Below are 13953 nucleotides of genomic sequence, written 5' to 3' on the forward strand. Positions count from 1 at the left end.
AAACTCGAAACACTAATTTGAAAAAAATATATTTACCACTATGTTCATTACAGTGTTATTTACAATAGCCAAGGTATGGAAGCAGCTCAAGTATCCCTCAGTAGATGAGTGGATAAAAACAGTGGTACATTTACACTATGGACTATTACCTGGTCATTAAAAAGAATGCAATCTTACCATTTGATAAAACATGTCAATGGTAATTCATTTTTGTTTAGCTATGCTATTTGCAATAACATAGACGGACCTAGATGATATTATTCTAAGTAAAATAAGCCAGTCAGAGAAGGACAAATACCATATGATTTCCTTTACATGTGGAATCTAAAGAACAATAGGAATGAACAAACAAAATAGAAACAGACTCATAGACACATACAACAGACTGACGGTTGACAGAGCGGGGTGGGGGTTGAAGGGCAGCGTGAAAAGGTGAAGGGATTGAGCGGTAAAAATTGGCAGTTACAAAATAGTCATGGGGATATAAAGCACGGCATAGAAAATACAGGCAATAACGCTGTAATAACTATGTATGGTACCAGGTGGGTACTGGAAATATCATGGGGAACACTTTATGAAGTATATGATTGTCTAACCACTATGCTGTACACCTGAAACCAATACAAAATAATATTGAAAATAAACTGTAATTGAAAAATAAAATTAATAAAAATTAAAAAAATTGTGCTAACCAATACTTTTACAGTTGGAGTAAATAGTCAAGAAATAATACTGTTAAAAAGAGGATAAAACTGTGTACACATTATGATTTAAATACTGTTAAAATAATGTGCATAGATGGGTAATATATTTGATACACAAATGTATATAAATACCCGTATTTCTAGAGATTTTGTATGATTTTTATTTGCTTCTTCATACTTTCCTGTAATTTCCGTATCTTCTATAATGAATATTATTTTAAAAATCAGTCAAGTATTATTTTTAAAAAATTCCAGCAAACTTACTTAAAGCCTCATTAAAATGTTACATGATCCAAACAGCTGACAGGTACAGCTGTCATATAATGAGGTTCTTCTGGTGTCTCCATGATTGCATCACTTGAGACAGAATCTGAGATATACTTGCTTTTATACAAATTTTGTTCTAGGGGGAGCAGATGTAGACAAGGATACTGCAGAAGGTTACTGTATTGTGAGTAGGCATAGGCTGAGCTACATGGATTTGCACAACTCAGATATTTCTTTCAAACTCCAGTTAATTTTCAATCAAAATTAATATTCTGGCAAAAATTAATAGTTAGCAATTCTAGTGATAAGAATTTCAAAGGAAATAAAATACTTATACTGCTCCTGGGGAAACAGAGTATTTGATAAATCTGTGTTACATAGACAATTGGTTTGCTTTGAATGTTTTTTATCCATGTTAGACGTACCTACTACTTCCTGTCCATTTGAGGGACAGCTACATTTCTTTTTTTCCCCTTAGGAAACGTGAGTATTTCTCTCTTTTTTAATACCTCAATAAAGGTCCATTCTTTTTGACATAATGTTTATTATATATTGTCACTTTTATTCCTTCTATCTGCTTTCCAATGTTTTAAAATATGAAGTAAAAAAATTTTATTCGATTCACCCACGTAGAACTATCTCAATTATTAAGGTGCTGATAGTACAGTGTCGGCCTTTTGACTCATGTCCTCTGATGTCTGGTTGGGTCTTTCTCTTCCTGCCCCTCAACCGTTCTTTCTCCAGTGGAGGTCTGACATCTTCTGTGTGACCAACACAGATGCTGTTTGTTAGCTTGTGGCTAGGACAACTGAAATAATTCAAGGGTTTTACTTTTGGGGGATTTAAAATATTTAAAGAATCAGTACAATCTGGGTGATTATTTAGAACATAAATTATTTTGGCTTGAACACAAAAAAAGAGCAAAGGGTTAAGTTTGAGGGCTTACTTAAAAAACTTGTATACATGGTACAATTTATATGAATAATTACAGCCCTCCTATTAGCTACTTGGTCGATTTAACTCTCGAGGGAATGAATACAAATAGACATTTGTGCAAAAACGTCTATGAGAAGAACCGGATACTCTCTCAGTAATAAGTAGATTTGTCCTGTGTATTGATTGCAAGGAGATAGATTAATCTCATTAGCAAATCAAATGGACTAAACACTTATTTAGTATACTTCTATAGTTCTCTTTAAATTCTAGACCAGTGGTCCCTGAAGACCAGCAGAATAATACACAGATTACACTGGTCATTGGTGAGGTATTTGTTTTTATATAACCTAGGAGGTGACATTCTGATAGACCTATTAATTTCAACCTATAAAATACTATAGCCTACTTTCTTCAGTATGAAAATTGACTCAGGATAATGTTTTCTTATTTCCCAAGTGAAATCACTTTATAGCATATTTATTCCTTAATAGAGGAAAACAGTAACTACAGGAAAATGATTTCTTATGTTTTCATAGAATTCTTTTCTAGAACCACTAAGACTTTGGGTATATTTAAACTTCTACTACTATATGCTATCAAACACATAAGGGTAAATAAATGAATGACAAAATATAAAAGTGTTTTAAAGGATATGATTTGCAGTCATATATGACACTCCCTAAATCTTATTATTTGAAAATAACATTAAATTTACAAATTAAGGTTCCTCTGTCCTAGGTTTCTAGTCTTTCAGAGGTTTCAACGTATCCCTTGGTCAACTCAACTAAATTAAGAAAGAAAACACAATCTACCCTCAGTTTCCATAGCCACTTACTATTTTACAATAAATAGCTCCTAAATGGTGTTCTCATTCCAAACTGTATCACAAATGTTGGTATTTGGAAATGGTATTCTAAGATGACTCAAATTATTTCAAAAGCGTACATTCAAGCTGGTGCAATGCCAAAGTAATTCATTTTAAGTCTGATTAAATTTCAGTACAATTATAGTAAATAATGTTACTTTATTTGGGCTGCAATTATTGATCACCTTAGAAATATATATATAGGGTTGATAAATTTAACTATTTTAAATCATATACAATAGTTTAGTATAATAATTTTGTACAAACTATTCACCATAAAAATCATGTCCCTTATTTGATTTAACATAAAAATAGAAATAACTTAACGCTACTTGTTAGATGTTATGGAACATACTCCACATAATTTAAAAACTTTTATATTACAGTTTACCCTATACCCCTTTTAAAGTGCATTTTTTTCCTTTTAAAAGTCTGGATACTTTAATTTTGAAAATACTATTAGTGCAAGAGTGATAGTTTTGATTTAATAGAATACATTTTGAAGAATTCCAATAGTGGTTTACAAAATCCAAAGAGTCAGAAATATCTAAGTACTGTTAATAGAAAAATCCTGTCTCTTTCCTGTACATTTTATGTTGCCAGTGGAAGTGTTTGCATTAACATTAAACTAACGTTGTAAATACATCATATCTGGGCCAAAAACAACTTAATAACATTCTCCAACACCTAACATGAAGCACTATCTTCCAAACAACGGGCAATAAATGAAGATTCAGTACAGCAATTTTTCAGTGCCAGCACATGCAGTATTTGACATACAAGCATCAAGGAGTACCACTTCAAATAAATAAAACACAGGAATAATGATGCTTTTTTAAGTCATCAGATAGCAACTTAACACAAAACTACAAATTCATAAAACAAGAATCCCTCCTACCTTACTGAAAGCAGAGAATGATTTAAGAGAGGTAAGATGTGAGTTTAATTCTTAATTTCTTTTGTTAACTCTCAAATGTAGTTAATGAATACACAATACTAAATATATAGGAATTTAAATGGTAAAAGTCATTAGATTTGAAAAGCAGACCACTAGTTATTTCCAATGATTATATCTGCATTATGTGTAAAGATTACAGTACTAAGCAAACTAAAACAAAGACAGAAGACTCTAATAAACTAAATTACACTGATGAGATTTACTTGCAATGGTAAAGTGCAACAATTGACCATTTTCTCATGAATTATGTATTATATAAACACAGCAATATATAAGGTTGGAGGCTGATAAAAACATAAAACATCTTAATAGCTTTAAAATGTGGTTGTCTATTTTGATAACGAATATCTTTATAGGTCTTTTTACAGAAGTAAACATACATACCCTGTTCTAACACTTCTTCTTGTTTTGGCTGCTGGAGTAAGGAAGCCTTATCTTTGTTTTCTGTTTCTGTAAAGGATCAAAGAAACTGGGCATAAATTTGTAGTATTTATTACATGCTTTATAGAGTTTATTGGAAATATGCCATCAACATAAAAATATTATTCAGTGTCTTGTGTTCCGTTATAGTAACAGCATTAAGAATTTATATGTTAGAAGTGCTCTAAATTCACAAAAACACTATAGTGTAACCGACAATCACCAGACTTCTGACTTAATAACTAGGTCAAGTACCCTTTCAGTAGTTTTAAACATGCAATAATAAAACTGCTCGTATCTGTTTTTAAAAGTGAATTTACTAGTATTTTAAGGCTATTTTAATAATATTTTAAAGCACATTCTTTAAATACATTAGGATCTTTTAAAATACCTTTTATTGATTATGCTATTATAGTTGTCCCAATTTTTCCCCCCCGACCCCCTTCTGCCCAGTACCTCCCTTCCCTCCAGCAATCTCCCTCGTTTGTTCATGTCCGTGGGTCATGTATGTAAGTTCTTTGGTTTCTCCATTTCCTATACTATTTTTAGCATCTCCCTGTCTCTTGCACCAACCAATTATGCTTTTTGAACCCTGTATCTTTGCCCCCATTTTTTCCCTTCCCCCTCCCAGTGGATAACCCTCCAAATGATCTCTATACCTATGATTCTGTTCCTGTTCTGGTTATTTTCCCTTCTTGCCTGCAAAGTTTCTTTTGAGAAATCAGCTGATAGTCTCATGGGAATTCCTTTGTAGGTAACTCTCCGCTTTTCTCTTGCTGCTTTTAAGGTACTCTCTTTATCTTTAACCTTTGGCATTTTAATTATGATGTGTGTTGGTGTGACTCTCTTTGGGTCCAACTTGTTTGGGACTCTGTGCTTCCTGAACTTCTATGTGTATTTCCTTCACCAAATGAGGGATTTTTTTTTCATTATTTTTTCAAGTTTTCAATTTCTTCCTCTTCCTCATCTCCTTCTAGCATCCCTAAGATTCAGATGCTGGTACATTTGGAGATGTCCCAGAGTCGTCGTATACTATCCTCATTGTTTGGAATTCTTGTTTCTTCTTTCTGGTTGCATTTCTGGTTCTGGTTTATTTCTTCCGTATGTTCCAAATTTGAATCACTGTTTCCTTGCCCTCACTATAGGTTCCCTGTAGATTTTTCTTTATTTCACTTAGTGTAAACTTCATTTCTTTAATTTTTTGCCATGCTCAATGAGTCCTCTGAGCATCCTGATCATTAGTGTTTTGAACTCTGCATCTGATAGGTTGGCTATCTCCACTTTGTTCAGTTCTTTTTCTGGAATTTTGTTCTGGTCTTTAATTTGAGCCTTTTTTTTTTTTTTTTTTTTTGCCTCTTCAATTTGGCAATCTCTCTGCATTTGTTCCTGTGTGTTAGGTAGAGCCGTTTTGACTCCCTGTCTTAGTAGCATGGCTTGTTGTGGAAAAGGCATCTGTAAATTATGTGGGCGGAGCCTTAGGCAACTGCAAGGATGGGGTAACTCAATTCACCACTTAGTGGCTGTGTGGAGGGAGGATTTGGAGAGGGGACTGTGCCTCTGCCTGGCTCCCAGGGGCTTGCCCAACACTCGCCTTATTTCCAGTCATTTTACCCACTCCCCATATATGACTGGTGCCCTTCCAGCTGTTGCCCTGGTGGTGATTCCTAGAGTGGGTGCACTTTCATATGTTTTAAGACCACGAGGGCCCTTTAAGAGAAGTTTCCTGAATATCTGGTAGTTTCTTCTGCCACCCCAACCCCCACAGGTTTTTACAGCCAGTAGTTATAGGGACTTATCTTTCTGGCACAGGAACCCTGGGCTGTGCGGTCTGGCATGGGGCTGGGATCGGTAGCTCCTAAGGTATCCCTCCTGACTTTTATCTACCACACATGAATGTGGGACTGTTCCGCTGCTGCCACCACCTCTTCATGCCACACTGTGTGGCACGTCACCTCTCCACCCCATCTGTGCCTCTCCTACCCTATGTTTCTTTAAATCCTTGGGTGTTGGATTTCCAAACATTACGATTTTCTGACAGTTCTGGGTGTTATTTGTTTTGAGATTTAGGTATAATTCTTTTTGTCTTTGTACGAGGAAACAAGGCATACCTTCCTACATCTCCATCTTGATTGGAACTTGATCTCTCTTAAGATCTTAATAAATTACCTGACTGCCATGCTAACTTCTTTCATAAAGTTTACACTAGAAAGAATAAGTTGCTATGGAATTTTAAGACTGATCTTGCTAAAGTCTCAACATACTTTATTCAACAAAACAGGGTAAAGGTTTTGCAATTCTAAAACAAAGAAATGAAAATCATTATGACCATTTCGCAACAATTCTGAGAATGAGACAAAAAAGGCCAAGACCAGTAATGCCTAATAAATCAAGAATTGTTCTGTGCTTGACAAGGCCCATTAAACAGATGATTTAGGGTACAGTTGGAGATGATAACCATTTTCATTGGCAAACTGTAGCACTCTTTAGAACATGGTGTATATGTTCATAAATTGCATAACTCATTACTGGGTATGGGAGGAATGAAATGGGGAAACGAGAAAACATGAATTAAATGAAGAAAGATCTACATTTATGGAATTGGTCCCCAAACTGATCTTGCATCACTAGTTGAGATTTTTCACTTTAACTCTTTTGATGGCGTCATGTCAGGGGGGAAGGTAGGGTATAAAAGAAGGTAAAGGGGGAATTAGATTATGGGGGCACATGTGATTGTTTGACAGAAGAAAGATGATTTTAAAAATTAATCATATAGTCAAGTGAGACACATCAGGAAATAGAAAATACAAAATCATGTATTACTTTAAATTACACCAATTTTACCTTTGTGATGTCCGTGCATCATAACCATATCTGGCTTCACGGGAATTGGAATATTGGCCTCTGGTGGTATGGCTCTGAACATATCTGGAGCTACATTTTGTGTACAGGTCATGAAAGAAACCGCATGCTTGGCTTCCATGTAATACATAATGTATAAGTTGCACATTTCATCATTAGATGTGCCACTGCAGGCAGAAAAAAGTAGACACAACAAATCAGCCAGTCACATAAAACACATCCTAATGCAAGAAAAATGCCACCAGTAAATCTGCCAGCAATGGATTCAAAGGTGGAAATACTGTGCATTTATTTTATGGCTTTCATTAAAACCCTTCACAGTTTTCAATACCAAAAGCACATTGTCAAAGGCATAGCTCCACTTATAATAGAGTACGGTATCCGTCTGCAGTCACTCCGTGGATATCACCAAATATCGCAGATGGAAATGGCATTTAAGCAGCAGTGAGATAACTGCTTTTCCTCTTCTAAATAATCCTCTTATTCTTTAGTTTTTCTTCCATTTGCTAAAACTCAGAGATCAGGCAAAGTACTTTTCTCATGGAAAAATCTCAATTATTTACTTATTAACACTCAAATTCAAAACATTTCAACACAATTGTCATTTATTATTTACAAGTCTTTAAAATGGCTTTTTCCATTTCACTCTGAGTGTGGGAAGTTGTTTTTGGTTACTGCCTCCTTCCTCACGGTCAGATGATTAACGAATCATGTGTTGATTTTAAGACATCAAAACTATATCCCCGATATACGACTTGGCACCTTGGCTTACACAGCAGAGAAAAAGAGAGGGCTTCAGGGATGGTACAAAAGGAAATCAGCCCTAACCTCTTCTAAGGGCTCAGACCTGAATGGGATCGTGCTGTACAACTGAATGACTCAATGTTAAAAATAGATTTTACAACAGTGGGATGGACATTTCCAAGAAAAATGTTTCCAGTAATATAAAAATGTCTAGACGTTTACAAAACGTTTTTTATTCCTTGATTCACATGGGTTACTGTATTTTTCATTCTCTTCACTATTATTAGGAAGGAATTATGTAGGTACGCCACCACAAAATTTTATGTACCAAGGGAGGTTGGGCAAAGGAACATTTCATTTTTGGTATTAATTCTGACAATTTTTAGCAAGCCTATACGAATAAAAGTCAAGTTATGCAGTGGACTATTTGCTGTACAGAAACACGTCAGTGTTGGTTTTTCCAGCAATGTCATGCAGCACTCACTTCCTCTCCATAGCAACGCTAATGACATCAGCAAGGAAAGGGAAAAAATAAAAATCTTTTCCAAACAGAGATGTGGTCTCTCTCAGCTCTGAAAATGGAGAGCCCCTGAGAGATCATAGGAATGAGCCTCTGCCATGCGAAGCTCTGTTTATGCTTTAAAAATAATTTGGCTTTTCAATCTCTGAATCTGATACCTGTCAGTGTTATTGTCTGTCCTGTGAAATATAAGCAAATGTGGAAGTACAATCCCAAACAAACACCTGTTCTCTACACATATCTTTAGGTGTCAAAACACCATTCCTAAGAATTACATTTTAACAGCCTTGGAGTTGGTCAGAAAATTAAGTGCTAGAAAAGGAATGGCTGAGAGCAAAGTAATAAGCCAGAGATTCCCATCCTATTACCCTCCCTCCACTGTCCAAAATGAAGAGAAATGTAGAGGTCAAGAGAGAAATGGGGAAAAGAAATTTAAGTTGTGGTTCCAGCTTAAAAACCTTCAATCATCTGGCAGAGAAGGAAAGCAGAATAACTATATTAGCTTCTTAAATTAAGAACAAAAATTAATAAGTTTATGGAATAGTAAATAAAACTTGCAATTAATCTACAGACAGATCCTTCCCTCTTTTATCTGTTTGGGAGCACAGTGCCCATGTCTTCTCTAAACATGTGATTTTGTGATACAGCCTAATCCACTCACTGTTGTAGTTCATTTAAGGTATTGATTCTGATACAAAACTGAGTTGATCAAATAATTTAAGAATCTTTATCCCAAAGAAAATTTCACTCAAGAGCTGAAAAAAGGTCATATTTTATTCCTTTCCATTTGTAATTAAACTTGTAGTCAAGGTAACTCTCAGCTCCTATCTGACTGAGCAGCCATCTTATTCTAAATATGTTAGGTCTCAAATCATTTTTAGTGTCACAATCCGCCTAATTTATTTCATACTCATCTTTCTTTAACTCAAACAGAAAACCACAAAAAAATCCCAAACGTGACTTTAACTAGACAAATTGCTTTCAGTATTCCTAATTGAGAATTCTGACACACCTGCCCTTATTTTCCATAGAGAACAACTCTGTAATTCACCTCTGTGAAAGTGAATAATTATTAACATGAGAAAATGTGGAGGGAGACTGTGTTCATACATCTGCCCTGACTCCTCTGAGTGGCCCTTTAAACATTCCTGAACTCTCGTGTGATTCTCTCAGTGACTTCTGAGGGCATCACCTACATTCCCAAATGACAGTAGTGCATTTCTTTCACCTGCTTGCATAATAAAGTGCTTACGAGAAAACTACTTCTTTAGATCAGCTAGCTTTAAATCTGACAAAGGGTGGTGAGACTGGAAATAGTAAACTTTCAATAAACACTTGTTGAATGATGAAAGAATGAATAATCTGTCTCAATAAATGTTCACAAATTATTATGGTATACACTGTTAGCTCTGATATATATCATAATGCCGAGTAAGGTCAATTTTGCAAACTTAATTATCTACAGCATTTCTGAAAAATATTTCTATCTATCTAGCTATCTATCTATCTATCGATTTATCATCTGACTCATCCATCAATCCATCCATCCAGGCTTTATGAGAGTTTCTATAAAAATAAATTATTTCATGTTATAAAGATATATAATAGATAAAGATATAAAATAGATATTCAAGAAAGTATCCAGTATTCTGAAATGCATCACTTAAAAACCCCCAAATATTATTGTGCACACACCATGACTATGTTTCAGTGAAACTGCACTTTAATGATTTCCCCATCCCTAGTCCCTGTCCCTTACATTCAACAAATGTGAGGCTTAAAAATAAGCAATGATGGGTACTACTGACTTTGGAAAGAAATATGAAAATTTTAAAAGAAGTTATTTTACAAAACTTTTGTTTTCTAAGAGGTTTCACGATGCTTTTAAACTTATACATTAAGAAGTTATTGATCATATAATTTTATCTTCGCATATAATACATTTTTAAATGCCGATTAAAGTGCTGTGGTTAGTGTGAATGAATATTCATGAGATATTCTCATATATACATGAAATAACTGGTTCCAAATGAATAATATGACTAAAAAAACTAACCAATTCTCAAAAATTAATTTTAAATTTAGCATATAAATTCTAGACAAATTAGCTCACTTAATTAGCTTAATTGGGAGACAATTAATTTTTGTTTAAACTTAAATAAACATTTGAAATGAATTTAGGTATCAGGTTGAATATAAAATATGTAATGCAGTCAGGCACAAAATATTGCTTTCTCATAGATTAATTAATACTACATTGGTATAACTTTGTCTAAGTTATACTATTCACATTTGCTATTTAAAAAGAAATATAATATATCTGGATTTAAAAATGTTACCATTAAGTATACTTATTAATGTCTTGTCTTAAACCCACCTATTTTTTAATGGTTATATTTGAGGTAAATCCCTGGAATCAAAAAATCACTCCCTATTTTTAAAGTGCTTTTTATTTGTTAAATATGATTGTTCTAAGCAACATTGTCCCCAGCCCTGAAGTTGCCAGTTGTATACAGAGATTAGCTTGGATTGGATAGAAGAATCACTCAACTGAACACCTTCCTAGTAGGCCACTCATGATACAATTTCCCTGTAGAACTTAGTTTCCAGGTGGCTACAGAATAAGGTTAAAAACGTGAAGCTGATAGTCTGCCTAGTGCGTGGAGAGGGAATCGCCCAATCCCAAACTACCTTTGGAGACAGGTGGGATATACCTAAATTGGCTTCATGTTCATGGTTCTAACAAATGGGTTGGGGCAGTGGTCCCCAACCTTTTTGGCACCAGGGACCAGTTTTGTGGAAGACAATTTTTCCATGGACCAGGGAGGGGGACAGGAGGAGAGATGGTTTGGGGGTGATTCAAGTGCATTACATTCAAGCTTGCCTCAGGCTGTGAGGCCCTGTTCCTAAAAAGGCCCCGACCGGGACTGGTACTGGTCCATGGCCCATGGCCCAGGGGTTTGGGACCCCTGGGTTGGGGAATAGGTGGGAAAAGAGGGAGAGGAAATTTACAGAGTATCATTTAATTTAATAAACACCATAAAATACTACTTTTTTTACTGGTTACATTCCCACCATGATTCCATAGTATGGAAGGGGTATCCATTACTTTACAACACACAGATGCACTGGGGCTATTACCTTTCTAAGACTAAAAAGATATTTTGTGTTATAGGAGTATTAGGCATCATTATGAGAATTTTATTCATATTTGTATTTATTCAAACTTGTCTTACGAGTTTATCATCCCACCGAAAGAAAATTGCTTCTTTAATATTAATTAAATATGGGACAATGGACTTACCCAATAACTTAATTTCCTATCTTTATTTCATTTAATGGCATTGCCTTTGGCCCACATGAGCTTTACAAAAAGATAGATTAGTATAGTCCTTTTAGGGTATTATCTTAAAGCAAAATGCACATTTGTAAAACAGACAGAATTATTCTGAACTCATGAAACTATGAGAGCCTCCAGAAACTCTGGCCTTGCATTCTGGCACTATCACGTCATTCATTCCTATGGTTGCTATTGCCTCACAGAGAATACTCGATGGACAGAATCTGACCAATATTACAAGACCCCCACCTCACCACTGAATTGTAAAGGAACATCTAAGCAAAGCAGTCTACTAATTCCACATTTAAACTTGTTGACTAATGCACAGAATGTGTTGAAAAGATTATTTTTACTATTTAGTTTACCTGTTACAAAGGTCAATAAAATAACCAATGGCATTTAAGTTCCTGGGGCACTACATTAACATAAATCAGAGAACAGCTGATCAATACCCTCCGAATCATATTGCTTCAGGTATTTAAAGACTGGTAAGAAGTGAACTGTCAGACTCCTCAAATCTAATTATGTTGCTTTGTCAACCCATTTTTTACTATTACCATTTTAAGTAATTTAATAATTGTATTGCTTTCCTCAAGCGTACTTCCAAAATTTATCAAATTTATTCAAAATCAAAGGTGTTGAAAGCTCCTTGTTTAATATAAATTAATAATTAAAAATTTAATTTTATCTTTAGCCCTAAAATTGGTGCCTATTAATATAAAAACACTTTTAGAGTAACTTAAAAAGTCCTATTTCACCATCTCAAGCGTCTTCATTTTCTTCTACCTATATCAGTACCTCTTCTTTTTCCCTTGACAACCAGCACCTGGGGCTGTCATCAGTAAGAATCATCTTCAGTGCATCTAATGCATATTTTCAGATGCCTGCTTTCTCTTAACTTCTCACTGATCAAAAGATAAATGGTTTAAAATTCCAGCTTCCAGGCGGCGTCAGTAAATATTTTATAACCTAGTTTAGCATGCAAAAAAGGCTCCTTGGTTCCTTCTAACAAAAAAATATGATAAGAGGTTTTACCCTTCATTTTTAATTTTGGCAAAACTTTTTTGAAAGAGTTCATAGCGCTTTGAAAATTTTACTTAGTGTTAAAAAATATACTTATTTCAAGAAGGGTTCAATATTCTGAAAATTATTTAAAAGTCTGACACTTTCTTTTGCAAAGTACTGAATATTATTATTTTCATTTGGCAGACTAATCTGGAAACTATTGAATATATAGAAGTTTTAACAGGAAGAAAAAAACCTCATGGTTCTGAGTAATTCCTGTGCACTACCAAGTGTGGAAAACATCTACTTGTCTAAGTTTGAACACAGGGCAAAAGGACACTTAAGGAAAAAAGAATTTATAATCACTATATTTTTCTTTATTAAGATGAATATTAGAAACTCCTGTGGTAACCATAATATGTAGATGCATGATATTGGTCTTGAATAAGCAGGAAGAAATGAAGCATAAAAAAATAAGCACAGTTTATCCAGATCAATCAGTTCTAAAATGGTAACATGCTATACTTTGTTGTCATTGTTCATGATAGGGAAAAATGCACAGTTCCTTCACAAAGAAAACTGTCACCTATAATCATGTCTTGTCCCAATAAAAGCTTTTTTAAATAGTGACATCTGTAGAATCATACCCAATGTGTGTGGCTTCTGTCCTGCCTTCACCAGTGAATACACATCTTGCTGCCAATATGTCACCAAAACTAACGTCTACAGGGTGTTCCACAGGGTAGAAAGCCTGCCAAGAAGTCAAACATAAAGATTCATTAACATTTACCAATAAAGTCTAGAACCACATATTTTAATAACATGAGGCTTGGAGCGCTCTGGGTAGAAACTGAGGAGACACCACCGCCACTGCCACCTCCACCACTGTGCTTAGAAATATTGAGAGAACTGATTAAAAAAACCCACCAAGTTGGAAGCTGTAAAAAAGTATATGCACAGTAAAGGCAATTTTAGAGATATTTAGATCCTGGAGAAATTCACAAGAGCCTTTAAAGTTACTATCTGCTGCTTAATATTTTTTTTTTCTCTCAAAATTAAACTAGTCTACACACCTGTGGCAGCTGAGGGCTCTGGCGTCCAATCAGTGTCCACTGTCCATTTCTTACTCTGTATCCACTTACTACCTTACCTGAAATGAACACAAATAATAATCATAGGATACAACAAAGTGTTCAAAAATAGAAAGCACTATTTATTTTCCTATTTCAAAATAAAATCTGAATATTTTCAGAACCCAAAATGCTAGGTGTTTTAATGAAAACAAATGATAAAAAAATACTGACTTTCAAAGTACTGAGCAAAATCATTTTCATG

The 13953-nt window shown here is 34.6% G+C and overlaps 1 protein-coding gene across 13 annotated transcripts in view; it reads right to left on the minus strand.

Annotated features, from left to right (window-relative positions):
• The window catches only part of PAM (peptidylglycine alpha-amidating monooxygenase), a 281694-nt gene that overhangs the window by 52850 nt on the left and 214891 nt on the right, over window positions 1-13953 (minus strand). For all 13 annotated transcript variants that reach the window (XM_054590011.1, XM_054590022.1, XM_054590021.1 and 10 more), the window contains 4 exons: window positions 13692-13768; window positions 13266-13369; window positions 6992-7176; window positions 4115-4180 (listed from right to left, as the gene is read on the minus strand). In XM_054590011.1, the coding sequence (XP_054445986.1) occupies window positions 4115-4180; window positions 6992-7176; window positions 13266-13369; window positions 13692-13768 (432 nt within the window). The remainder of the gene's footprint in view (window positions 1-4114; window positions 4181-6991; window positions 7177-13265; window positions 13370-13691; window positions 13769-13953) is intronic.

The sequence above is a fragment of the Pteronotus mesoamericanus genome, unplaced genomic scaffold, assembly GCF_021234165.1.
Source record: "Pteronotus mesoamericanus isolate MK-2021 breed Mesoamerican mustached bat unplaced genomic scaffold, CSHL_Meso_final scaffold_167, whole genome shotgun sequence".
NCBI classification, from domain to species: Eukaryota; Metazoa; Chordata; class Mammalia; order Chiroptera; family Mormoopidae; genus Pteronotus; species Pteronotus mesoamericanus.